This window comes from Rhinichthys klamathensis, unplaced genomic scaffold, assembly GCF_029890125.1.
Source record: "Rhinichthys klamathensis goyatoka isolate OS25496 unplaced genomic scaffold, OSU_Roscu_1.1 h1tg000305l_1, whole genome shotgun sequence".
In the NCBI taxonomy this organism is placed as follows: domain Eukaryota; kingdom Metazoa; phylum Chordata; class Actinopteri; order Cypriniformes; family Leuciscidae; genus Rhinichthys; species Rhinichthys klamathensis.
The window spans coordinates 595184-623178 of NW_026606824.1; the positions used below are offsets into that span (position 1 = coordinate 595184).

General features: G+C 43.5%; 1 protein-coding gene across 1 annotated transcript; it reads left to right on the forward strand.

Moving 5' to 3' along the window:
• Positions 1–265: 265 nt before the first annotated feature.
• Positions 266–27812, forward strand: zgc:113423 (uncharacterized protein LOC569178 homolog). Its single transcript, XM_056270675.1, has 11 exons — positions 266–688; positions 1749–1879; positions 2145–2213; positions 2341–2418; positions 3063–3155; positions 6242–6548; positions 7095–7298; positions 11995–12116; positions 18355–18550; positions 27297–27500; positions 27628–27812. Exons 1-11 carry the CDS (start codon positions 676–678, stop codon positions 27765–27767), a joined length of 1557 nt encoding a protein of 518 aa, XP_056126650.1. The 5' UTR covers positions 266–675; the 3' UTR covers positions 27768–27812.
• Positions 27813–27995: the final 183 nt, after the last annotated feature.

Consider the following 27995-nt stretch of genomic DNA (forward strand, 5'->3'; position numbering starts at 1 on the left):
GGCTCAGAGAATCCTCCATTTGGTTGCATAGAGATCTCAGGGTGTGTTTTTTTTGCTGGGTATATTTTGACATAAATGAATTGTAATGTACATACAAAAAATATTCCTGACATAAAACAGGGAAATCTGCCCTATGAATTCTGCATAAAATGATTTTAAAAATGTCATATCTATAGCCATCATCGCCAAATGCGATTGCTCCATCCTCCCCAGCGCTGAGAAGAGTAACAGATACCACGTGACCACGGCGCTCTAAGCGCGTTCATGTGCCGTTTCAGCCTCCGGTCTAGATGATCGTTTGTTCCTGAATAATGACACTGAAAGTTTAACAGCCATTTAACCGAAATGAACAGTGAATTCGTCTGTGAAAACGTCAGGGCACCAACGTTTCTTCTAGCCCATCCTGCTTCTAGCTGTTTCTCAGTCAGGACAGGAGGGGCGTAGGAAGGGAACGCTTTGTAAAGTGAACGCCACGCTGCGTTCAGACATGCGCAGAGAGGAATGACATTGCAGAACGGGCGTGGTTTGAATGTAATCTAAAAATCCCGTACAATAACAACAACAGCCTAACAGAAGTAAACCGTTCAATTATCAACAACAAGGTCAAGTAATAGGTGATAAATTACAATAAAGCTGTACGATAAACACTACGCGAGTGACAGCGGCGGACCGAGCATGTCTGTTCACGGTACAAGTGCATCTCTTTACAACGATAATACACATTGAACCGAACGCTTTAAATGTGACTGACTCAGAACAATATGACACTGTGTGGTTTTGTTTATCGCTTTATCGTGTTTTGCTGGCTCTAAAAACAGAAGTAGCTTCATATTCTCTGTGCGTTTATTCAACACACCGTTCCTCCTTTACTGCGAAATGAACGGAGAACGGAAGTAACGAACATCAGCTGTTTAACGTTCGGAACGCTTTGCAATGTCCGTTTTAACACCAAATACCACTTAGAAATGGTATTAACATGGTACTTAAAGATATTTCAACTATGTCCACATGTTTAAAACCAAGTCTTTTCTATTCTTGTATTAACTATGGGGTTTTGTGATCCTACCATATCAGATGGTGATAACAAATACTATGAAACCGAATGATTTCTATATTAATACCATGGTAAGTTAACGTTACTCCAGTATACTTAAAAAAATAACAGGGCACTTACTGAGTTTATATTCCATATACTAAAAGGTACCTTAAAAAATAATAAGGTAGGCTACAACCACGGTAACTTTTAACATTTTTTTTTAATAGAGTTAGTATTGTTGTAACACTATTCAGGCGCTTCATTCATAATAATAATTCATAACATAAAGTGTACAAAAGTTTAAGTCACTTTAAACCCCATGGAACACGGAAAGACTCCTGAAAGAAGTCTCTTATGCTCACCAATACTGCATTAGAAGAACAGTAATATTGTAAAATGTTATTACAATTTAAAATAACTGTTTTCTATTGTAATATATTTTAAAATACAATTTATTCCCGGGAAGCAAAGCTGCATTTTCAGTCTTCAGTGTCACATGATTCATTCTAATGCATTTACTGCTCAAGAAACACTTATCATTATGACTCCAAACCTTTGAAGGGCAGTGTATCATCTGACAGTCAAACTAAAGAAGTCTAACCTCTCATTTGTTTGTAATTAGCACAACTGAAATTCTATACAAGCATTTATAAGTAACTATGACTTTGGCGCAGTGAAATAATCCACACTTACCCATGTTTCCTGCCGCCAGTTAACAGGGGGAGAAGTGTGTTGTGCGGTTTGCAGGATGAGGCGGAAGAGGACAGTCTGGAGAGCATGGACAACGACGGGACGGCAGTGATGATGAGATCCAGAGGCCCCAGTCCCCTCAGTGACAGTATGGTAGAGTATCACACTGTACATTTTCATACTTATTGGAGAGGAGAATACAACAGGGCTGCTCAGGATGGTAAGTAAACCATCTGTGGCAGTTCCACGTGTATTCATTTATTTTGTTCACAAAATGTTGCCTTGATTTGGATTGTTTTCTTTTTTAAACTCTACTAACAGGCAATAATATGTGTAATATGTGGACTCATGTCTATTGGTCATTTGATGGAGCAAATGCAGACATGAAACGGTCCCCTCCTGTCATATGTTCTGCTAGGTGTCCGAGGCGGATGATGAAGGTCTCATCAATGAAATCACACATGAAATACCATGTGATTCGCATGAGGTGATGGCTGTTTACAAACATATTTCAGTCTTGAAATAAATAATGGCTTCAATAAGTTGCCATGATTTCTTGTTTTTGCTTAACTTTTCTCTCAAAGCCTTTTTTGTTGTTGTTGTTGTACATGAAGGCAGAGAGCGTCATTTCGACTGAGATATATGGAGCTGATTTGCAAAGAACTCTGGGAGAGATTCTTGCATACTGTCAGGTACTGATGAGGCAGTTGAGTCATCGCTAAGCCCCGCCCATAAAAACATTCTGACCAATCCTCTCTGCTGTGTGTTGTAAGGCCATCACAGTGTATCGACAGACCGCAACAGACACTTCGCCAGGTTTTGCCGGAGTGTGTTAGCGTCTGTCTGAGCTTGTTCTCTCCGACTGAACATGCTGATTCAGCATCAGAGAAGTGACATGCTGTGATCTGGGGACTGTCAGTGTTGGTCTGAGTCTGTCGGTGCAGAGTGAATTGGCCTGTAGACATTTTAAGAACAGTTTTGTTCACTCACACTAATGTTATTATTAGTTTCGAATGAGGTTTTTTTCCCCCCATTTTCTTGTCTCGATTTTTTTTTCTCCACATAAAATGCCTTTGCAATATCAGAAATTCATGTTGGCCCAAATCACATCCAATCAATAGTTTCTATGAGCACATTTTACTGAAAATGCTCATCAACAGGAATCTCCTTTGAGACGTTCTGTTGCGACTCGAGTAACAGTAGTAAAGGAGGGCAGAGCTCAGCGAAGGGTCAATTCTGCTTCTTGTTTTGTTTTTTTACTACGAATTTAACAAAGATTGTTAAACGTTGAGTTGTCTTTTAAAAGGCAGTATGACATTCAGGTGTCTTTGTGCAGGTTACATATGGAGCCATTCTGAAACTCGATGAGAAGTTTGAGATGCTCCAGGCGAAAGTAGCAAGCATCCAGAATCCAGCTGTCCTCTCTCAGGTAGTAATAACACACTTTACTCGTATATCATAAATATAAATATTGAGTGTATTACAGTAACAGCTATACCATAGACCGTAAAAAAATATGGACGTAGTGTCCGTGACATCACCCGTAGGTTTCTGAAGAGCGTTTTTGAAGCCTAAAGTGGGCGGGGCCGGCCGTCGCCATCTTGGCAGTGCGTCACCTCTCGTCACTCCCGGATAAAATAAAATGGGCAAAGAGGCGTGACGTGGGTGGAGCTGAGGTGCTAATGCTATATGCTACTGGCCTCGTGCTAAAGTGACAGCTGATTGAAGAAGTAAAGCCAATAGTTAAAGTTCATGTTTTTGCCCTTCGAAATACTATAATAGTTAAGAGACGTAACTAAAAGTGAGACTGTGTATCGTGATGCATTATTATTCTGCTAGTTAAAAATGTTTTAGCATGCAGTGACTTAGAATATTGCTCTGAGCTTGTGACAGTGATTCATGCGCATACATGTCAGTCGAGTCAGCATGGCATCGCACGTCAAGTTCGTAAAGGGCTTTATTCAGTCCATTTTAAAATCTGATTTTGGCCTCCTCTTAATTTCTCAAAAGGGTTAAACCAAAGATATTACCTCAGAAGTACAAGTAAATGCATTAGAAATCCGCGCTCATTCAAGGGTGTGCATCTATTGCATGGACTGAGAGAAAGCACTGACACTTGCAGGATTTCATCTGACGGTACTTTTTATTTTACACTAAAAAGTAAAAAAAGCATATCTGTTACCGCATAACGAGTGTGGTCTCTATATCTATATCTATATTTAAATCTAAACTCCAAAAAGTAACTAAATTGTCAGACATCCATTAGTGCATGCGAGGAAAAACAACTGGAAATACAGCGCTGGTTGTTCTCTCCATACTCGACAACGATGGAATCCAACGGCGTGGGCGAAGGTATAATGCGTGTATTGTATGAAATAATCCCGAAAAAAGCACAAACACGGCAGAGATGGCAAGTACAGCAGCTGCTGGAGGGTGACGCTAACAGACAGCAGACAAACGACTAGCAGTGATAGCAGAGGAATCCACCTGTCACTCAAGTGGCCATGCCCTTAATTATGCAGAACTTTAAAGCTTAATATAATTTAAACGGATGAGTTGTAAAAACATTCACCCCCTCACAGTTGTCATGAAGGGCAAAATTAGCTATATAGACCAAAACCACTTTTTGCTCCAGGCTGTAAACATCATTTTTTATGCTGTAAAGTTGGGCATTTTAACATGGGGGAGATACAGATTTGACTCACTTTTGCTGCCAGCCTCAAGCGGCCAGTCGATGAATTGCAGTTTAATTCACTTCCGTGTTGGTTTCAAGAGAGAGACGGGGAGGTAAAAAAAAAAGTCGCTGTTTGGATTTAAATAGGCAAATGCTAAAGAGTCTATGATTGGATCATTATTGCAGGGATTATTATGTTTCTAGCATGTTATATGTTTGGCAACAGTTCTTCAAACCCTATAGATGTGTAGCTTTTCATTTCTTAAAGGACAAGTTCGGTATTTTACACTTAAAGCCCTGTTTTAAGATCGTTTCTGATGAAATAGAGCGGTTAAGATTGAAATTTGGACACATGCTGCTGTCCCGAGAATTTTCGGTTTCTTTGGTTGCACCCCCCCACCCACACAATGGTTGCATAGGTGCACTGGAACAATCCTTCATAAAAGGCATTTAACTTTAGTTTTCAAAGACGTGAAACTCACCGAGTGGTCTGGGGTTTTCACTGATAAAAAAAATCGCTGCAAAAGATGCTTTCTAACAGGAGTTTTACCAATCGTTGTAAAACTGTGGACCTATTTTTCCAAACGTCTCACACCCGTACATTCTTCTGTTGAGAGCTTGAATAATAGACACTCCAGCCCAGTTGGTGGCGATAATGCACCTTTGCCAATTGCAAGCAAACCACTGGCATTTCATTGAATACACAGAAGAAGTAGAAGAATACAAACAACCCCATTTCCACAACCACAGAAACCGAAAATTCTCGGGGCAGCAGCATGTGTCCAAATTTCAATCTTAACCGCTCTATTTCATCAGAAACCATCTTAAAACAGGGCTTTAAGTGTAAAATACCGAACTTGTCCTTTAAACAACCATGTAGGAAGACACATCATGGCCATATTCCAGGAGGACAATGTCAAGATTCATCAGGCTCAAAGTGTGAAAGAATGGTGTGGAGGGAGCATGAAGAATCATTTTAGAGGAACTGTTGCCAAACATATAACATGATAGAAACATAATAACCACTGCAATAATGATCCGATCATAGACTCTTAAGCATTTACCTATTTAAAACCAAACAGCGGGGGTATTTAATTAACCTTTTTGTATATTTATTTTTTATGTTAAATAAATGTTTTTTTTTAATAATTGAATATTTTAATTTGATTATTTTCTATATGAATGCAAACCGACATTGCATGCAAACACCGACATGATTATTCATAACAAATAATATTATACAAGCTACACCTGATTTTACTCAAAACAGTGAAACTAATATTGTAAAATCATCTGTAACCATATCAGTTGAATATTTTGTTAATGTGGCAAGTTGTGATGTTGCTTGAAAGCCATAAACAGCACTAACCTGCATAAAACTAACCCTATGCCTAGCAAACACCACTTCATAAGTCCTAAAACAGGCTTTTAACTACAATTTTCACCATATCTTAATCACCTTTTAGTTTTTGTTAATTTCAGTTCATTTTAATAATCCTGCAGTGTGAGATGAATTTTCAAAAGTATTCCCAAACAACACAAGGTGATTAAAAACGAACTTTTAAACTAATTATACAAAAATTTGTAAAAAAAAAAAAAAAAAAGAAGAAGTTTTAGATGAATTATAGCACTTTTGCCTAAATATATATAATAGTATATAATAATAATAATAATGCAGACTATAATTAACAGCTTTGTATTGCCACATACGTCTTTGTCAAAATAAATAAAATAATCTGTTAGTTTTAATAAAAAACACTGGAGACATAAAAGTGTCTGCAGTTGAAGAGAGATCCATATGCAGGCTTGACTGTAAATTAACTTTCTCCCTCTCATCTTAGAGGACACATTTGTCATCCAGCTACAGAGACCGCTGCCAGGCCAAGTCTGAGGCGTCGATGCCCCGTCTCGTTCATATCTCCTCTACATCTCCCCTTCCATCTGTGGAGAGCTGGAAACCTCCTGCCCTCTCCCCCGGCCCAGAGGTGCCCAGCCCTCCACGACTCCTCATCCAGAACCCGGCGCCAACCCACGCAACACAAGAGCCTCTCAGCACGGATGAGACGAGTCTAATGCCGCAACATCAGGAGCGAGTGAAGAGTCCTGCTGAAATCAGCCCAGCGTCAACCACAGACCTTTACAAGACGAGTAAGAGAGTCCTTTTACAGAAAAATATCTAAAAGTTCTTCATTTTGTTTTTAGTTTCGTAATATGCTACGACTTGCTTTCAGAGAATATTTTTAAAGTGCCCCTATTATGCTTTTCCCAATATTACCTTTCATGTAGTGTGTAATATAGCTGTTTTTTAAATGTAAAAGGTCTGCAAAGTTTCAAAGGACATGATAAATGTAGTTATTGACTCCTAAAATAAAATTAAAAAAACGATTCCGAACGGCCTAAAATGAGTCATCAGTAATTCCAGTTTCACCTATCTAGGTTTGTAACTACTTCGCATAATGGCAGCCAATGGTTTTCAATTGGTGTTTTTGACCTTGGATGCATGTAAACCATTGTTGGAGACTAAAACAAAATTAGGAACCTTAAAAATAGCACGATAGGGGCACTTTAGGTGTAAATAGAGTGTTTTCTTACCCCATTGGCATTTTTTTAAATTGGCATTTGAACCTGACTAAATTGAATGAGTTCGTGCCAATGATTTAATGCTGCCATCTGTGTCTGCTTCTACTCCTGTAGGTGGTCTGGGTAGCTCCGATAGGAAGGTGTTCCTGTCAAACTGTATCCTACAGAGGGCTGGTAAAATGGCACGTCCTGGTGCGGCGGTGCGGTACCTCACACGAAACATTTTCACAGTGGAGGAACTTTCTCAAAGCAGCACAAATGGAAACCCAACCAGACGCCTAAAGAGACTCGACCCAAACAAGATCAATGCCATGAGAGGTGAGCTGATCTATAGTTCATGAATGACCTTCTCTGTGCAGTGTTGCCAACTAGCTTCAATGGAAAGTTGCTAAAGCCGTGTTGTGTTGTAAAAAGTTGTGAAATGTCGCTAGATGACGTTATGATGATGATGATGATGATATTGCCTTTATTCGTCTCACAAGTGAGAAATTCCAAGGAAAAATACAGCATAACATGAGGAGAGGTGAGGAGAAAAAAAGGCAACCCCCAGACTATGCTCCTCTAGGAGTACAGTGTGGGGACAGGAAAAAAAACACCTCAGCAACATCAGCACTAGGGATGGGACGAAATATCGTTTGACAAAATATCGCGATACAAAACGTGACGAAACGCATCGAGGTCGAAAAAAAATGGATCGCGAAATAAAGATAGATGGCACTGCTGCATGATTTGCGTAGTATATAAATAATTTAGTGTATTATATGTGTGTGTGTATGTATATGGGGCAGACATACAGTCTATGGTGGCAGGCTGGCAGCACCATCTGCTGATCAAGCAGGGTAAAACTAATTGAAAAAAATATATATATCCGGGGAACGGTGCGGTACGTCATCACGTCAAGGCAGCGCATGTTGCAACAACAACACTGCAGTCTACAGCGAGCTAACAAATATTAGCATCAGTACCAACTGCCTTGCCCCCAAACAGCCGATTATGGAGTCAAATGTATATCTATACCGTAAAACTTCAAATAATAGCCCGGGCTTTTATTTTCCCAAATCGTCGAGCTGCACCGGCTTGTATTTGAGACAGGCGTCTATATGAGACCGGCCTTTATAATTTAGTGTTGAGATGTTGTTCATTGAGTCTAAGTAAGCCTAGAGTCTCTAATCTCTAAAAATCTCCAAATGCTCCACGTGAAACTGCGGTCTTCCGACCTTTTACTATCGTGTCAATTGATTTTGATTAATATGCGCGAGGGAGAGAGAGCAAGACAGCGCTCGTGTTGTTTGAAGACGTGAGAGTGCGCGCGCGCGGCTGGGGCGCTCTCTCTCTCTCTCTCTCTCTCTTTGCTCGTTATGCGCCCTGTCAAGCGCAGCAGTCATTCTATTCATCACTCGCCGATCAAAATAGGCTTTGGCGGGACACACATTTGCTTTGGCGGCCGCCAAAAAGCGGACGATCTGACGGGTTTTAGAAGGTTAAATACAACCCAAAACTAAAAAACAGACCCGGCCTCTATTTACCCAAACCTGCAGCCACACCAGGCGTGTAAAAGAGACAGGTGTCTATTTGGGACTCGGCTATTATTTGAAGTTTTACGGTATGCTACATCAGTGCCCAGTGAGCGTGTCTTTTCCACAGCAGGAGACATTGTGTCAGCTCAAAGACCACTGATTACACCAGAACATGTTGATATGTTAGTTTTTTTGAAGAAGAACCAGTCCTGAGATAACTTAACCTAGGATTAGAGCAGCACTAAGGGAGTGTTCTTGTTTGTGTTTGGCCAGTTAGGCCTTGTGTTTCCCTGTGTGCAGCTGAAACAAAAATAAATAAGTTGTTGTTATACAGTAATATTTTTTTCTTTTTTTTCCTTTTTTGATATCGTATCGTGACCCTGGCATATCGAGGTGTATCGTGAGTTTAAGTGTATCGTCCCATCCCTAATTAGCACACAATCAGTACACTTTACATGAACAAGACTTGCAACACAGGGTGACGGGTGAGGGGTGAGGGGTGAGGGGTGAGGGGTGGGAGGTAGGGGATGGAGGTAGCCCAGCACAGGCAAGCAGCCATCCGGTCCTGCAGCCATTTCAGGCGCTGGTCACAGACCCGCCTGTCAGACTGGGGGTACAAAGCGACGAAGGCGAGGGATGGGGTATGGGACGAGTGATTGCATATCTGTATATATATATGTGTAAGAGTTCATGTATGTGTAGGCCTGGAGAGTCGCTAAGCCTGGCATCATAATCTAGGTGCCTCAGTCCGCAGGATTGTCATAGCGATACACAGCGAGTTGCCATGGAGACAACCTTGATCAGGTCCCAGACAGAGTCAACAATCACCAGGTGTCTGGGGAGTCGGGGAAGGAAGCAAGAGCGGCTCACTGCAGTGCTCTTCCGGGGGAGTTGTTGATCCAACAGCTGCCTTGGCCAAGGCCAGTGCTGGTTGAGGGCGGCCGAAACAGATAAGATTGGGATCATTTGGTCTTGGGGGGAGTAGCCACATTCCAATTTACACGGCTATTCTCATGGTCCAATTTGGTCTCCTAAACGATCCATTTGCCTTTGCAAAGCTGTAAGCTTCTTCATGTTATCCATATTCTGGTTCATAGTCGCAGTCTGAGTGCTGAGAGCTCGGCCCACTGCTTCAATCATGACGGGCAGCCTATTGAGGCTTTGGACAGCTGTCACCGTCTTCTTGGTGCTGGTTGAGGAGAGAACCCCTGATATGATTGTAAAGCGCTTTGGGTGTACAGTAGTACAAATGAAAGCGCTATATAAATGTCTCATTCATTCATTCATTCATTGATTCTTAATTCCTCGATAATATGTGTGTTTGTCAGAGCCTGCAGTTGCTGTGTGACGCGCGTTCGCTGCGGGCGTGTCGTGACGAGCTGGACGCGCTCCGAGAGAAGGCTGTTAAAATCGATTCCCTATTTTCGTTTTCGATACTTGTGTTGGTTGGTCCGATCGATTGTGCAATCAATTTTCGAACGTAAAGTGACAGGCCTAGTAGATATCTTCAACGTCCTCCACGGAAAGAGCCGCCAGACACACGACCCGCCACCTCTCCCACGCGTCCATCGCGTAGCCAGCTGGGCAGTCAGGTTCCCCCGAACCCAAGCTTCTCGTCGAGAAGATGGTGTCAGTTGCGTTGAGAGACCAGTTGATCAAATCCATATTTCCTAGTTTGGAGAGCAGTGCTGAGAGAGTCTCTCAAAGTACAAGACAGTAGACTAGACGTGACGAGAGGAGCAAAGCAGGGGAGGGAGAGGGAGAGAAAATGCCACCGCCTCCGTTGAGAGCAAGAGAAGAAGTTATGTGCTAATTGTAGGCCATTTACATCTGTTTCCTCTCCTAATCTGTGCTCACACACTGTATTTTAATATAAAATATAGCCAAATGTTCAATAAAGTCGTTCTCATTTACATATTTTCTGTCAGACAACAGAACAAATATTATATAGTGACCAGAAGTCTAAAAAGTTGCTAGATTTGTTGCTAGGTGCTTTTTTGAAAGAAAATCATTAAATTTCAAACATATTAAAGGCACACTATGTAACTTTTCGCCACTAGAGGTCGTTTATTCAAAACAAACGCGTAGCTTCAAGCACGTTTTTTTTTTTTTTTATCTTTCCGGGTTTTTTTTTTTATATATTCATGGGCGGCAGATTTTTTAAAGGGGGGCGCGACGAAAAAAGTTTGAGAACCACTAGGCTATATTGGGAGCGTTATACTTTGCTTTAGATTAAAAAATAAACAAAAAAATACCCAAATATAATTTTTAATGACTTCTGTCTCTAAGTAAATAAAGCTGTAATTTGTGTTTCGTAAGCGGCTTAAGGTGACCTTGGAACTCTAAAACCAAAAAGGAGGAGGAAAAAAACTTTTTTGCTCATGCAGAACAAAACAATTCGTTTTTAATTCCTAATTTTAGACAAATAACAAATATATTATAGTTTGAATACAAGTTAAAAAACAGCGCTACACATTATTAGGAAATTAAACTTTATTATCGTTAAATCAGGCGATGCCACCAAAAAAAAAGAAAAAAACATCGGACCTTATGAAAAACAAATAGGCAAGACACCTCGCTATAACATCAACATGCATTCACTATTCTTACAATCACCAAATTGGTGTCTGTTCTGTTCAGCTGTTTCACATTTCTCCTCGCGAAACGAAATTCGTTTCAAACACAAATGCGATAAGAACAGTGTGAAAATTATTAGCGACAGTAACATAACAGCAAAGCTACTGTTTTATGCTGGTTTAAGCTCAAACTAACCAAGGCAAAACCTTTAACGTTTCAATCATTAAATAAACTAACTAAACCGCAGGCTATCATTAGATAAAGTGCAGCCAATTCAACATTACTTGTGTGAACGGTGTATGTCCGTAGTGTTGTGTCCGGCGGGGCGTGTTGTAGACGATATAATCGGATATCGCGATATTTTTTAAGGCGATTATTGCTAAAATATTTTTTTCATATCGCCCAGCCATACTAGCTTGATGACGCTTTGTTTTCGCTGAATCATGGGAGTTGTTGTCTTCACCTCTACAACCGGTTGGAGAATATGACGGGACTCGGGCAGAAATGAAATTCAAGGATGAGCGGTAATGTATTAAAGATTTATTAACGTTACGAAAGCCGTTGGAGCGTAACGAGGCCGCTGGAGCGATTGCTAATGAGAGACAAGCACGACACTCGGCTTGAGGACAGTGGAGCTTTTATGATCCCACGGACGCTTCCGCTTCTTCCGGTCATGCTGCGCTGTTTTATCATATTAGATACATTTGAGTGTGTGGAAAGTTATGTTATAATGCTACTCTGTGCGTTTGCATGGCAGTTACTGTATAAGACGCTTCTATAGACATTTTAATCCAAAAATATTACATATTGTGCCTTTAAGATTTACATGACTTGCTCAGCTTCATATATCAATATCTGTTTAGCAGTTTACTGAGCTGGATGAAGGTCACTCGTTTTAACAGTGTTGTGTTTTTCCACAGAGTGGGCTGTAAAGAGATACCCAAAATTTGATCTTCGAGAGAAAGGCAAAGACTGGAAAGTGTGTCTGTCTGTAATAAACTCAATGGCCCGCTACTATCGGTTCATGGACAAGACACGGAAGGTGAGAATGACAGAAACTCTTCTTCTCTAACATCAGCAAAAACTAACACTAACGTTAGTCTTTCCCCGTTTCAAACACTGATTGAGCGATTACTTGAGACAGGATTATTCTCAGTAAGTTGTACTGTATCTTGTACTGAATCTAAAATATTTTAGATTTAAAGAAATCATGTCTTTGCCGATTAAAATAAAAATCCAAAACCGAAAATAACTGTTTCGGCCCAAAGATTTTGGTAGAAATTTCAGTGTATCCCTAATGACAACTTTTCACCAATATCAGAATCTCTCAGAACAAGGCAACCTTCATTCCCTTTCGTAGTCACTCCGAGTTACGTCGGATGACGGAGAATGGGGGTTTCGCCAGAAAGCCTATCATCTTCGAGTATTATAAAACGAGCCAATGGCAATGAAATGCCATGGGTCTGCGGAATTTGCATAGCGTATCTCCGCCCCACCGCGTGGGTATTTAAGGAGAGACACCGGCAAAAGCAGATCATGTTTTCGCTTCGGAGCCAAGAGCACCTCTTCACTCCACAAGCCAAATCCTGAGTTTTCTTCAGTTACTACATCTCTTCGAGACGAGCAAACTCTCCGGTGTTGGTGTGACGGCGGTATCCAGCGAGTTTCACATTGCCTGCGAGCTGAGCAGTGGTCTGCCAGTCTGTGTTCTCCCTGGTCGCTTCAACATCCGCTGAGTTTTTCCTCTCACTAAAGAGCTGCACGCGGCATGTCTTTTTAAAGACGTGTCTTTCTAAAGACGATCTGCCCGTGTATTTCTGAGTGTGGTATTCTGATAGATTCAGCTGATGGGCGCGAGCGCTGTTCTGAGTGTTTGGGCTTTGATCGCGCTCAGACAGCGCTCGTGGGTGTGTCACGTTCTCTCAGTGGGAATGTGACCATCGCAATGTAACGGTCGAGACTCGATGAGCTCAATAGAGTGAGAGTCCCCTCATCCACACCCCGATCTATTTTTCTCCACGTGAGATAATACTTCGGCTGGTGGCCAGGGTGACCTAAGATGGCAGGTCTGGAACTAAGCAGACGAAAATTCCTCGGTCCACACCCCGTCTTTCACATTGCAACCCGCGTGGTCCCGAGTGAGTTCGCCGGCCCGCCCGTGGTCTCATTCGGTCCCCCGGCTGATGAAATCATGTATGTCGGTGCATCACAAGGTGAGCTGGAGTTCTCTAGAGATGATGGCTCGTCTGTGCTGCCGTCCTCGGATGTGCTAGCATAACGAGTTTGATCCAGAGTGCACAGCTATGCTTTCCCAGGCTGCCGCGAGTATCGGGCTTGTGTGGAACCTTCTGCCATGTCCCGAGCACTTAAGGCTGATGATTGGTTTTTGGGGGTGGCGAACCCAAATCCTTTCTACCCGGACGTGCATGAAGAGATCATGAGATCGTGGAAGTCTCCTTTGACTTTTCGCGATTGCTCAGTGGCCTCTTCCGTCTTCTCTGCCCTTGTAGAGGCCGCGGCCTAGGGTACACTGGGGTTCCCCCTGTGGAGTGTTCTGTGGCAACACTTATGTGTCCCCACAGCGCCTCCACCTGGCGTGGCGACCCTAAGCACCCCTCCAATGCCTGTAGGTTCTTGTCTACTCCGGTGGCGGGGACCTATAGAGCTGCGGGGCAGGCTGCCACCTCACTGCGTGTTATTGCCATCCTTCTGGGTGTTCAATGACATGCACGAGGGTAGGGCTGATTCAGGGCTCATCCTTGAGCTGCCTGCCGTCACCGACCTTGCTCTATGAGCGACGTAGGTGACCGCACGCTCCCTGAGTCAGGTGATGTCCACATAGGTGGTCAGACATCTCTGGCTAACCTGGTTGATGTGCACGAGGCTGAGTGAATACGTTTCCTCAACTCCCCCATATCCCAGGCTGGCCTCTTCAGCGGCGCGTTTGAGGACTCTGCCCAACAGTTCTCGGCCGCCCAGAAGTGGACTGTGGCTATTTTGTCTGACCCCGCGGCTCTGCTGCCTCCAGCCGCCGGCTCAGACGCCTCAGTCCGCTTGCCTCCTGCGACTTCCGCCCCCTCCCGCCCGGCCCCCAGCAGCACCGGGCCACGCCGTGGAGGTGGTCGCAGGAAGGCGCCCCTGCCCATACCAGCCCCGCTAACGCCAGGCTTTGCGGCGCTCCCGTTATGGGCAGCTCAGACGTGGGTTGCAGTTCTTCAGGGAGTGGTTGCAGGGCCACTCCTTCCCCCGGTGGAGGGCTGGGGGAGAATCTTTTCTAAACCAAAGAGCTGCATCCCATCTCTGAGCCCTCAGAGGGCCGGACGACAGTGCGCGATGCTCCCGGGCCTCGCCGCTTTCGTCCCCCTCTGTCGCCAGACCCCTGGTAGAGCAGACCCCCGTGGAACGCTGGTCCTTCCCTGGTCTCCTCTGTCAGGACGCGGAGCATGACCGCGCCCCCACACCGGGCCGCTATGCCACCCACGTCCGGGCCGATCATTCCGCTTCGCTGCCCCTTCAGGGGGACGTCTGTGGTTCGGATGATTCCGCTGGATCAGTTCTTGGGAGCTTGGTTAGAGCTTCCCAACCTGTCCCGCTGGGTCGCCCGAACTATCAGGCTCGACTATGCGACCCAATTCGCACGGTCTCCTCCCCGCTTCAGGGGAGTCCGCTTACTATGGTCGGTGGCAATGCCCCGATCATGAGAGCGGAGGTTGCCACCCTGCTGGCGAAGGGTGCAATCGAGACTGTCCGTCGGGCCGAAATGAGGTCAGGGTTTTACAGCCCGTACTTCATTGTCCCCAAGAAGACCGGTGGGTTATGGCCAATCCTGGATCTGCGTGTCTTGAACCGCTCCCTTCACAGGCTGCCGTTCAAGATGCTCACGGCCAAACACATTTTCGAATGCGTGCGAGGGCAAAAGTGCGGTCCCACTGAAATTATTTCAGAGGCTCCTGGGGCATATGGTATCTGCAGCCGTGGCAACGCTGCTCGGATTGCTTCATATGAGACCGCTTCAGCTGTGGCTTCGCGATCGAGTCCCGAGGTGGGCATGGCATCATGGCACGCTCCGAGTCCCAGTGACTCCGACCGGCCGTCAGACCTTCACCCCGTGGAGGAACCTCAGTTTTCTACAGGCCGGAGTTCCCCTAGAATGAGTTTCCAGGCATGTTGTTGTCTCCACAGATGCCTCGTCCACGGGCTGGGGCGCCATGTGCAACGGACATGCTGCCGCGGGCTCCTGGACAGAACCCCAGCGCCTTCTGCATGTCAATTGCCTCGAGTTGCTGGCAGTACGCCTTGCCCTGCACCGTTTTCGAACGTTGCTCAAGGGTCAACACGTACTAGTCCGTTCAGACAATACCGCGACAGTAGCGTACATCAACCGTCAAGGTGGTCTACGCTCCCGCCGTATGTCGCAACTCGCACGCCACCTCCTCTTATGGAGTCAGAAGCACCTGAGGTCCCTTCGTGCTATTTACATTCCGGGAGATCGGAACTTTGCAGCCGACGAGCTGTCACGGTTTCGGCCCATCTCTGGGAATGGCGACTCCATCCCCAGTCGGTCCAGCTGATTTGGGACCAGTTCAGGGACGCACAGGTAGACCTGTTTGCCTCCCACGACTCATCCCACTGCGCCCTGTATTACTCCCTGACCGAGGGCACGCTCGGCACGGATGCACTGGCGTACAGCTGACCACGGGGCCTCCGCTTATATGCGTTTCCCCCAGTGAGCCTTCTCGCACGGACCCTGTGCAAGATCAAGGAGGACGAGGAGCAGGTCATTCTGGTTGCGCCGTACTGGCCCACCCGGACCTGGTTCTCCAAACTGATACTCCTCGCGACAGCACCTCCTTGGCCAATTCCTCCGAGAAAGGACCTCCTTTCTCAGGGACGGGGCACCCTATGGCACCCTCGTCCCGATCTTTGGAACCTCCACGTGTGGCTCCTGGACGGGACGAGGCAGGTTTGAGTACCCTGCCACCAACGGTGGCGGCTACCATCACTTCCGCTAGAGCATCGTCCACGAGACATGCCTATGCGTTGAAGTGGAACTTCTTCGTCAACTGGTGCTCTTCTCACCGAGAGGACCCCAGGAGATGCCCGATCAGTGTCGTGCTTTCCTTCCTGCAAGATGGGTTGGAGCGAAGGCTGTCTCCCTCCACCCTGAAGGTGAATGTGGCTGCCATCGCCGCATATCACGAAGCAGTTGAAGGTAAGTCTCTTGGAAAGCACGACCTGATCATCAGGTTCCTGAGAGGAGCAAGGAGACTGAATCCTCTCCTCCTCTCGTTCCCTCTTGGGACCTCTCAGTGGTCTTAAATGCCCTGCAGAGGGCTCCCTTTGAGCCTCTGCAATCAGTTGAGCTTAAATATCTGTCTCTTAAGAAGGCGCTCCTGGTTGCACTGGCCTCTATCAAGAGGGTAGGGGACCCGCACGCATTCTCCGTTGACGAAGCGTGCCTGGAATTCGGGCCGGCCTACTCTCACGTGATCCTGAGACCCCGGCCTGGATATGTGCCCAAGTTTCCTACCACTCCCTTCAGGGACCAGGTGGTGAACCTGCAAGCGCTGCCCCTGGAGGAGGCAGACCCAGCCTTGGCACTGCTCTGTCCAGTACGCGCACTCCGTGCTTACGTAGACAGAACGCGGTGTTTCAGGACCTCAGACCAGCTCTTTGTCTGTTATGGTGGGAGACTGAAGGGAAAGGCTCTCTCAAAGCAGAGGTTGTCTCACTGGATAGTGGACGCCATTGCTTTGGCTTACCAGCAGCAAGGTCGACAGTGCCCCCTTGGTGTGACAGCACACTCCACTCGGAGTGTGGCTTCCTCTTGGGCTCTAGCGCATGGCGCATCACTGGCAGACATCTGCAGAGCTGCAGGCTGGGCGACACCCAACACATTCGGGTGTCTTCGCTTGCTCGCCATTCCACTCCACGGACTGGATACGTGCGATATTTCCTCAGGTGAGCCTTCCTCTCTGAAGCCCTGAGTTCCTCCAGCACTGTTGACGCTGGCGCCAGTGTCTATTGCCTGTGCGTCGGCTAGGTGCCTCCGTGTGCATGGTTCCTCCTCTGAGTAACCCCCACATGTGTATTTCCACTGTAAGCCTCTTTGAGTATGTGTCTTTCCCTCGGCAAGCCACCTTGCCACTCCTGGAGTTAAAAGTTGCCACCCCACGGGCTGGTCACTCCAGTGTTCCTCCATATGTAGCCCCCCTCGGGCCATATGTGTATTCTTAAGTCCTCCCTACGGGTAGGCGTGCTGCGGCATATCTCCCCTGAGATATGCTTCCCAGTGTACCTTGGTACTCCTATGTTAAGTAGGACTCCTTCGTCCGTGCCTATTTTCACGACAGGGAGGTCAGACTTCGCAGGGCACTGGAAGACAGCTGTGAAGGTGGCGTGATTTCACGGGGACCCCCATTCTCCGTCATCCGACGTAACCCGGGAGTGACTACGAAAGGGAACGTCTCGGTTACAGATGTAACCCTCGTTCCCTGAGTAGGGAACGGAGATGTTACGTCTCCCTGCCACCTCCGCTGTACCGCTGGGTAGACGCCTGAGTTCAGTCTCGTCTCCTCAGCGAAGACATGATCTGCTTTTGCCGGTGTCTCTCCTTAAATACCCACGCGGTGGGGCGGAGATACGCTATGCAAATTCCGCAGACCCATAGCATTTCATTGCCATTGGCTCGTTTTATAATACTCGAAGATGATAGGCTTTCTGGCGAAACCCCCATTCTCCGTCATCCGACGTAACGTCTCCGTTCCCTACTCAGGGAACGAGGGTTACATCCTTAACCGAGACGTTTTCTTTTCTTTTTTTTCCTATTAAAACCATTTAAAAACAATATATCTGCAGTATTTCCATGACATTATTACCACTGCTTTTCCCAAATGTCATTGGTCCCTTTTGATTGTTTTCTGCACTAATATTTATCTTCTTTTTTTTTTCTTTTTTTTTTTTAAGCATAAGTGTTTTATGATTAAGTCATTTTATGCTGATATTTGTGTAGGAGTACCTGACATGCTATAATTCATCTAAAACTAAACCAAATATTTTTTAATTTTTGTAAAATTAGTTTAAAAAATGTTGGTTTTAAATTACCTCATTAGTTGAAAGTACTTTTAAAATTGATTTGCCGCACTGCAGGGTTATTTAACTGAACTGCACAAAAAGGCAAAGCGTGACAAAGAAATGGTGAAAGAGTAGTCCGCTCCCATACATGACCAGATTTTTCCTGGAGTGGTGTGTTTGTTAGTAAGTTGATGTTTCGTTCACAGCTAAAGATTGAAGAAAGTGTAAAAGCGGAGAACAGTGGATCAGTGGCATCAGAGCTGAAGGCAGCTGCGTGTGAAGCAGCTGCAGAGATCGATGTTGAACTGTCTGACAGCGACACGGAGCAGAAACAGCAGCAAGTGCTGATGAGCCACATCACTGAGGAATACGACATGCCCGACGACTGGGAATCTAACGGCGGTCAGTGGGCACTGAAACATCACATCTGTCAATCAAATATAGTTCCTATTAGGGCTGTGCTTTGGGGTCAAGAGATCACACATTTGTTTAAAGGTGACCTATAATTCAAAATTGAATTTACCTTGGTATAGTCAAATAACAAGAGTTCAGTGCATGGACATGACAGAGTGAATCTCAAACTGGACTGTTTTCGTGTTCTCATTTAATTCACGTTTATGAAAAACACCCCTGAAAAACGGTCGGTTCTCCACACAATACCGACTGTGACGCAATAGTCGGGATCATTAATATGTACGCCTCCAAATATTTGCATAATGCCAGCCCTCAATGCCAGGCGGAACTGCGCAGCCGAAGCAAGGCAGTGGCTCAGTGTGGATGTACACATGAACACAAAAGTATTTTTTAGTTCCTTCATCTGAGCCTCTGAAGAAACAATGGGTTAATTTTATTTTCTCTGGAAATTTCCAAACATTTCACCGACTGTTTCCTCAACTTGGGCCAATACAGAGCTGGCCTCGGATCGAGCTACCAAGCATCACTTTCTGATGTGTAATTGTTCAAGTTCAGACAGGTAATCTTTCTCTCAAAATCGTTCAATACTGTTTATGCATCAGTAAGTCAAGCCAGTGACTAAAATATCAGCTTCACATTGTTTCTTTTAGTAGGATGAAAATAATCGTATTTAAATTGTGAACAAATTATATACAGAAAGCGATCAAAGAATACAGCGCGAGTTTATCTGGACACTTGCCAAACTCGTTATGAAATCAATGACGCACGTTACACTGCACAACGAAGCTCTTACTGTATTTACATCATCGTGTTTGCATTGGTGAAAGCAGAGAGAGTGCAGAAACTGCTTTGCAATGATAAGATCTTCATTCTCGCGATCAACACACTGTCGTCTGCTCAATGCTCATCACAGCAACATTTTATGTAATGGGAATAGATCTAAATACTTTAAAAACATCTCACGATTCGTTAATCTCGATAGCTGTTATAGTAAAAACGTATAATAGCAGTAGTAAAAGTATTCGGGAGAGAGTTTCACATGTAATGCGTAGCTATTTCATATGCAAGCATGTCAGCCAATCACAGCAGTGGCCGCGGTTACACTGAATCCCACAGCAGACACGCCCCTTCAAACAGAGTGTTCAAATCAGAGGCTAAAAGCAGGCTAGGAAAAATGCCATTTATTTCTAAATTATGATTATTTGTTATCTAAAAAACATACTAACATTATAAGGGTAACCCAGGAAACATTATAAAAAAAAAATAAAAAAACATTCTAGGGCACCTTTAAAATTACGTTTGTTAATACGGTAGCTATGTTTCCATCCGTCTATTTTTATGCAAATGTTGGGATATCGCATTAAAAAAAAACCTGACTGGAAATGATGCCAAGATGCACATCAATTCTATAGGCAGATTTTTTATCCGATAAGATGATATGCGCATAAACTACAACGGAAACATATTTACCAAATAAATTCCTCGTTGCACAACAAAAAAACTGATGTGATTGGATAACTGGACCAACCAGTGGACCAATTACATCGCACAGCATCTCAAATATTGGTTTTGTTCATTCTGAAATGCCTGAGCCAAAGTCTGTCATCAGAATGATTTGGTGTAATTCCCTCACAGAAGCGTCTCACACGATTGCGTTCACAAACACCAGCATCCAAGCGCAAGATAACATCACAGCGTTTATTGCGTTTCGTCTGCGCAGGGGAAAAAAGAGCCACAGATTCTTCCCCGATCGCAGCAACTTACACTTTTATTACAGATATTTTGCGCCAATTTTCCAGGAAGTGACGATTTTGTTCTCTTGATCCCATAAGATGGGATATTCAAATTTTGCACGTGAATTAAATTTGCAACTTTGGATGGAAACATAGGTAATGTCTCGACTCTCTAGTAAAAAAAAAAAAAAAAATCACTGAAAATATATGAAATCATGATTATCACTTAATTTTATGGCAACTGCTGTAGATGTGAATATTGCAATAGCATCTTTTTTTACACTTACTGCAAATAGTGATACTTTTATATCACTGACATAATCATTGCAAATACATTGTAATTATTTCATATTGGCTAGCCCTAGTTCTCATCTTTGGATTTGACCTGAAACTGCTTTACTGACAGTATCCTCCCAGAAATGACACTAACTTACATGGACCCTAATAATCTGCTTGTAATTGGACTAGTGCAGGGGTAGGCAAGTTCGGTCCTAGAGAGCCGCTGTCCTGCAGAGTTTGGCTCCAACACTGAAAAAAACTCTCCTGCCTATAGCCTTAGTAATCCTGAAGACATTGATTAGCTTGTTCAGGTGTGTTTGATTAGGGTTGGAACCAAATTCTGCTGGACAGCGGCTCTCTAGGACCGAACACGCCTACCCCTGGACTAGTAGAACAGTCGGAACAAAAACATAAAAAAAAGTCACATGTAACTAGGGCTGGAAATGGACTCTAGTTGGGAAGATTTTTATTATTATTTTTACTTTCATTGACCTTTCAGGTGTAATTAAATACACTCACCTAAAGGATTATTAGGAACACCATCCTAATACTGTGTTTGACCACCTTTTGCCTTCAGAACTGCCTTAATTCTACGTGGCATCGATTCAACAAGGTGCTGAAAGCATTCTTTAGAAATGTTGGCCCATATTGATAGGATAGCATCTTGCAGTTGATGGAAATTTGTGGGATGCACATCCAGGGCACGAAGCTCCCGTTCCACCACATCCCAAAGATGCTCTATTGGGTCGAGATCTGGTGACTGTGGGGGCCATTTTAGTACAGTGAACTCATTGTCATGTTCAAGAAACCAATTTGAAATGATTCAAGCTTTGTGACATGGTGCATTATCCTGCTGGAAGTAGCCATCAGAGGATGGGTACATGGTGGCCATAAAGGGATGGACATGGTCAGAAACAATGCTCAGGTAGGCCGTGGCATTTAAGAGATGCCCAATTGGCACTAAGGGGCCTAAAGTGTGCCAAGAAAACATCCCCCACACCATTACACCACCACCACCAGCCTGCACAGTGGTAACAAGGCATGATGGATCCATGTTCTCATTCTGTTTACGCCAAATTCTGACTCTACCATCTGAATGTCTCAACAGAAATCGAGACTCATCAGACCAGGCAACATTTTTCCAGTCTTCAACTGTCCAATTTTGGTGAGCTCTTGCAAATTGTAGCCTCTTTTTCCTATTTGTAGTGGAGATGAGTGGTACCCGGTGGGGTCTTCTGCTGTTGTTGCCCATCCGCCTCAAGGTTGTGTGTGTTGTGGCTTCACAAATGCTTTGCTGCATACCTCGGTTGTAACGAGTGGTTATTTCAGTCAAAGTTGCTCTTCTATCAGCTTGAATCAGTCGGCCCATTCTCCTCTGACCTCTAGCATCAACAAGGCATTTTCGCCCACAGGACTGCCGCATACTGGATGTTTTTCCCTTTTCACACCATTCTTTGTAAAAACTAGAAATGGTTGTGCGTGAAAATCCCAGTAACTGAGCAGATTGTGAAATACTCAGACCGGCCCGTCTGGCACCAACAACCATGCTATGCTCAAAACTGCTTAAATCACCTTTCTTTCCCATTCTGACATTCAGTTTGGAGTTCAGGAGATTGTCTCGACCAGGGCTCCAGACTAACTTTTTTCACCTACGTCCTGGAACCGTCCTGAAAACCAATTTGAACCGTCCTAAAGTGAATGTCAACCGTCCCAAAATAAAACTGTTGTTTCTGTACTTTGTTATTATGATCTATAGTTATAGTTGTTGGTAGTTTTTTTGTATTCATGCAGAATACATTTTTTTTTTTCCTTTTTTTTTTTTTTACATATAGGCTACGAAAATTAAGAGAAAAATACACAGCTCAAAACGTTTTTGAGTTGGTTGGATTAAACAATAACAAATACATACTGGTGACTAAATATCTCAAAGTGGTAATGTGTCATAGCTGATCATCTGGAAACGTGTTAAGAGAAAGGGCTTTAAAAAGTGTAATATGACTTCCCTAGAACACAGAATTCTCCATCTCAGTCTTTGTACTGAGATCTTCGTGCCGGAAAAAACATCTATTAACCTGTTAATATGAATGATTTTAAAGTTTGAACATGCAATACAGATACAGATTTAACTGCTTAAAATATCTTAAAATTAAATAAAACCACTTTTCCTAAAATAGAACAGTCTTCTTTTCAATTAATGATATATGCATTTTTTATAACTACTTGCATACATAATTCTTTATTCTTTCAAGCAGCAGACATAGTTATTTGTATGAACTAATTATATTAAATATAACATTAAAGCTATTAACGAGCAGTGAATGCTTTTCTCTTTTTCTTTTGTTGCTTGATCAATATTAAGGACACGGACCGCATTAGGTTTATTACGCACCGTCACTTTAAGACGTCGGATCATGTCTAATGACATGCGGATACAATTGCACTGATGCACATCCGATTCTCTCACAACTGTTTAAGACATAACCAACATAGTTTACATGAATACTCTCCAAAACGGACATTTAGACATAATGTTGTGTGTATTTGTCCACTCAGACACGAAAGAGAGCTCAATCAGTCCACGCGCGCTGTATGGGCGTCTATGTGCATGGCTGCACGCTTCGGTCGTGTGTGTGCGCACAGAAAACCGAATAGAGCTATTTTTTGCGTCGTCACTCTTATTCAGATATATATATCTCTGCTCTACTCATTCTCCCAGACGTTTACATATTTTAACGTTTTATGAAACATGCAGCGCATGTCAACCCGTGTCCCGCTGGGTAGATCAGCACGTTTCAAATGTGCGCATCTACACGCAGAACATCAGTTATGACTGGATCGCTTCCCAAATCGTCACTATCTAACATTTTTGTCTAGTTTTTATTCGTTGAATATCTGTTGTTTAACCAGCGCAACATATTTACGATGTCATTAAGCCATTTGATAGATGTACCGCGGAACAAGTCTCCGGGTGAGTAGCCGGCCAGTGATAGTAACGTTAGGCTATATAGCATGAGAAGACGCGCTCCATTGTAGTCAGCACTTGGTCGGTTAATTTTGACATTTTCTAAGTAAGTTAGCCCATAGGCTAGAAATAAATGAACACACATAAAAAAAATATCTTTCGTCCTGTAGGCGTCCTGGAGAATATTTCTGTTCGTCCTAAACATTTTCTATCGTCCCCGGACGATAGGACGCCGTTAGTCTCGAGCCCTGGTCTCGACCCTAACCACACCCCTAAATGCATTGAAGCAACTGCCATGTGATTGGTTGATTAGATAATTACATTGAGAAATTGAACAGGTGATCCCAATAATCCTTTAGGTGAGTGTATAAAATCTTTTATGATCTTAATTAACATTAAACGTATTTCGTTTCCTCCAAACAGTTTTTTCTTGAGTGCCAATACAGGCACATGGAAGGTCATGAACAACATTCATAAATTGTGTGGCACAAACACATTCATAAAACCCTTTGACATTTTTTTTTTTTCAAACCACATTGCCAACTAAACAGTTCTAATATAAGAATCAGTGTTTCCGCTACATTCATTCTGCCGTGGCGGGCCGCCACACCTAAAATCATCCCGCCACGGCTGCAGCTTCTCGGTCCGATATTGTATGTGTTATTGTTAAGCCCCACTAAAGGCATACAAAACATTGTAAAGCACCATAAAGTTTTCGCACTATATTCCAAGACTTCTAAAGTCATTCAATAGCATAATGTGAGGTAAAAATGTATATTTAAGTCGTCAAGTTAAAGTTAATGGAAACTCATATCTCCTCAGTCATTCTCCATTCAGCATTCAAACAGCGCATCACGTTCGGTTACGACAGTAACACGACGATACTCTCTTCAAGATCAATGTTCCCATTATTATACTTTATTTGTAGATAAAGGTCTATAGTTTGCATAAAATTACTTTATCTTGCTGGAGTTTATAGCGCTTTCTAAATCATATTCCTTTCTCCCGGGTGTCTGTTACTACAGCACTGGAGTAGAGAGCACTATGAATTGTTCTTCATGCACACTGTAACTGAAATTTAAAACTGTTAAAAGAAAAGGCTCAATAAACTGTTGCATAGATATAATACATTAAGCATAGATAGATATAATCTCTTCGCTTTGTGCTTTGAACTTTTCAATGCGAAGCGCTGCACGCTGTGACTTCGCGTTGCTTCAAGTGCATCACTCTGCGCACGGGATGCGCAGAATCGCTTTGCCGCTCTTATTGGGGCCTTTTATGTTATAATGCTTAGGGGAGGTTTAAACACCTGAGATAAGGGGGCGTGGCCAAAGGGAATATCACTCATGGGCCACGCCCCCTCCCCCATGCGAAATGGGCCTGCCACCACGGCTGGAAAAAATCCTAGAGGAAACACTGAGAATTATCTGAAATTTTTTTTAACAAATTGTTTTTCAAATCGGTTGAAATTTGAAAGACTTTAAAGCAGGGGTCTCAAACTCGCGGCCCGCGGGGTGATATTTTGTGGCCCCCTACTTGACAATAAAGTGTAATGTTAGTGCGGCCCGTCGTTGCGTGTGCCGCGTTTTAAATGGGCTACCTTACGGTGGGTTTGTTGTCAATAGTTGCCATAGACAACCGCGAAGTACAAACATACTGCGCGCCTGGAAAAAATGAGCGCGTCGCTTCAATTATGAGCGCGCTTGCCGCGCACGCGCACCTACATTTGAAATAACGAACTTGAGCGCGCAAAATATGTGAGCGCGATATGTGAACGGCCCCTTGTCGAGCTACCACCAATCAGGCCGCGAGCTACTGGCAGCTCGCGAGCGACGTGTTGGAGAGAGACACTGCTCTAAAACAATGTGAGAATAATCATTTTGAGCTTGCAATTTGTGTCCAACAGGTTGATAAGAAGGTTTGCTTTGATTTGTGCAGTCAGTAATTTGCCTGAGACACTATACATGTGTAGAAAGAATTCAATAAGACGGGCAGACATGACTGCAAATATTTGTATTTCAAAAGCAATAATTGTTTTTCTAAGTATATAATAAAAGGAAATGTGCCTTCCAAAAAAAACATTCAATATCATTAATGTGTTGTAGCCTATAAAGAAAATAAAAAGGACATAAGCAAATATAAATATTACAAATATGTGTTATAGACAAAGAAAGTTTGTAAAATGAACTTCAACTGTCAGAAGGACAGCTCATGAAGAACCAATCATGTACAGAAAGGAATGTTCAAATGCAGAGGAACAGTTCAGAAGAAACGTTAATAATAAAGATTGAGAAGATTGGATCAGTTGTGCTCCTTTTTTGGAATACTTGATGCGGCCCAGCCTGACCCCGACTCTACCTCCAGCGGCCCCCAGTTAAGTTGAGTTTGAGACCCCTGCTTTAAAGAGTAGTAATGTTTTATCCCAACTGTTGATCTCACAACCTGGCTTCATCACATGAGGTTATGATACTGTTTTCACTCAATGAGCTTTTGTTTTCACAAATCAAAGTTTTTGTTTAAAATAGAGATCAAGATTTTCCTTTGATTCTGAATAGACAACTAAACAAAATAACATGTCATTTGAACTAAACTGTTTGCGCATAGCATTTGTGCGCCCTAAACAAGGCGTCTGTAGATGAGTTGGAAAGAAGGACTGATGGGATGACGTTGTCATCCTCCACTTCACAAACGATGAGTGGAAGGAGAAGTTTACAATGACACTAGTCATTTATCTTCATTCAACAACACATTCTACGCATCATACATTTCTACATTATTGCACATGTGCAGAACATTGCAGTTTCGGTTTTCAATCCGATCAAGTGTTTAGATGTCCTCTCGCATTAGAAAAAAGGTTTAAAACCCACCCCATACAATTCTAATGAAATTTTTATCGGATTTGGCAAATTCATTCCGATTCCCATAGAAATGATGATACTGTGAAGTTGAAAAGACTGTTTGTGATGGCGTTTCTTCCCTAAACTGCTCTCTCTGGATCAGCAGCAGCGCCAACAGTTCTGAATGTTCACTGTGATCGTACTTGTCAAAAGGTTTAATAGACCGTTGAATCATTGTCAATAAGATCGCATGGGTGTTTGAATCTAGATTGCGATCTTATAACGATTAATCATGCAGCTTTCCAATATCTGCGTCTTATAAATGGAAATGCAGCTTTACATTAAATCCTACTAAACCTGGATAATTTCAGATACGCAAACGCAGCTTCATCCATATCAAATCTATTAAAGAAACAGGCAAATCTCAGTTCATCCCACTTAATTTACCTGAAGTGTTTTGCTCTGATGATCCTCTGTGCTCTGATAGAGAAGCATGTACTTTGGCCATGATATCTACAGGTTGCAGCCAATCACGAAAGTCGATATTGCGACACCAACCATATTTTATTTTATTGCAATACATTTTATTGCTGAATTTGGATCACTTTCGTAGGCTATTGAGTGAATATAATCCCTTTCATTTCCCTAAAAAAAAAATCAACCAATTTGAACTGGAACGCTGTCCTGCCTCGAAATTCCCTCACCAGACTCCGAAACCCCAGACAAAATAGATTAATATTAAGTCTGCTTTTTAAATCAAAGAAAAGAAGTGATGGCAGGATGATGGTTAGTTTGCACTAACGGCATTCAAATCAGAATTGAAGCTTGTGACAAACGAGCATTCAAATCAATTGAAACAAAGAGTGACCATGTAACGTAGCCACTCAGTCTGATTCCTCATTCTCGTGTGTTCCTCTGAGCAGTGTATCTGGGCCCCCCTCATCGGGATGTGAAGGTTCCTGGGTTTGCCTTGTCTGCAGCACATCTGCGCACACGTCCTGAGCTCATCGCGCGGTATCTCATTAAATTCATCTTCCCAGAGGATGTGCTGGTGCGCAGTAATGTTTACGGCGGGGTGCGGCGCGGCATTCAGGCTCTCGACCACAACAAGATCTCTGCACTAAGAGGTGAGATGTCCGATAATCCGCTACTTTAGGAAACGGTGAAAGATTGGGCACCGGCTCCGGTACCAACGAGGACTAGTTCTCGGTTCCCAACCACAGTCACAGCTTCTTTCACTCTTCTCTTCTTCAGAGCACCTGTTGGAGCGCTTCCCCTGGATGAAGCTGGAGGAAGACGGAAGTGACTGGAAGGTGTGCGTTGGAGCTATAAACAGCACCATCCGCAAGTTTCGATACGAGCGCAAGATGGGCATAAAGAGAGGGATACGCTAGAGCAGTTAAAAACGGCTCAATGACATTGAAGTGAAATATTAATTTGCAGAGGTGTTTGTGAAGAGTGACTTGTCAAAACAAGTCTAGCTAGTTGCTGTTACTGGTGGTTCTTCTAGAATGTGTGACTAGTATTTAATTTCAGTTGTGATTTATACTGGTTGTTACTTTAATAAGATCATTTTCAACAGATCTGAAAAAAAAAACTTTATTTGGCAATGTAAAAAATAT

Excerpts from the sequence above, each read along its gene's own strand:
- zgc:113423 (XM_056270675.1), top strand. Across the intron at positions 2,419-3,062 it reads AGATTCTTGCATACTGTCAG|GTTACATATGGAGCCATTCT; the intron begins GTACTGATGAGG and ends GTCTTTGTGCAG. Across the intron at positions 7,299-11,994 it reads CAAGATCAATGCCATGAGAG|AGTGGGCTGTAAAGAGATAC; the intron begins GTGAGCTGATCT and ends GTTTTTCCACAG.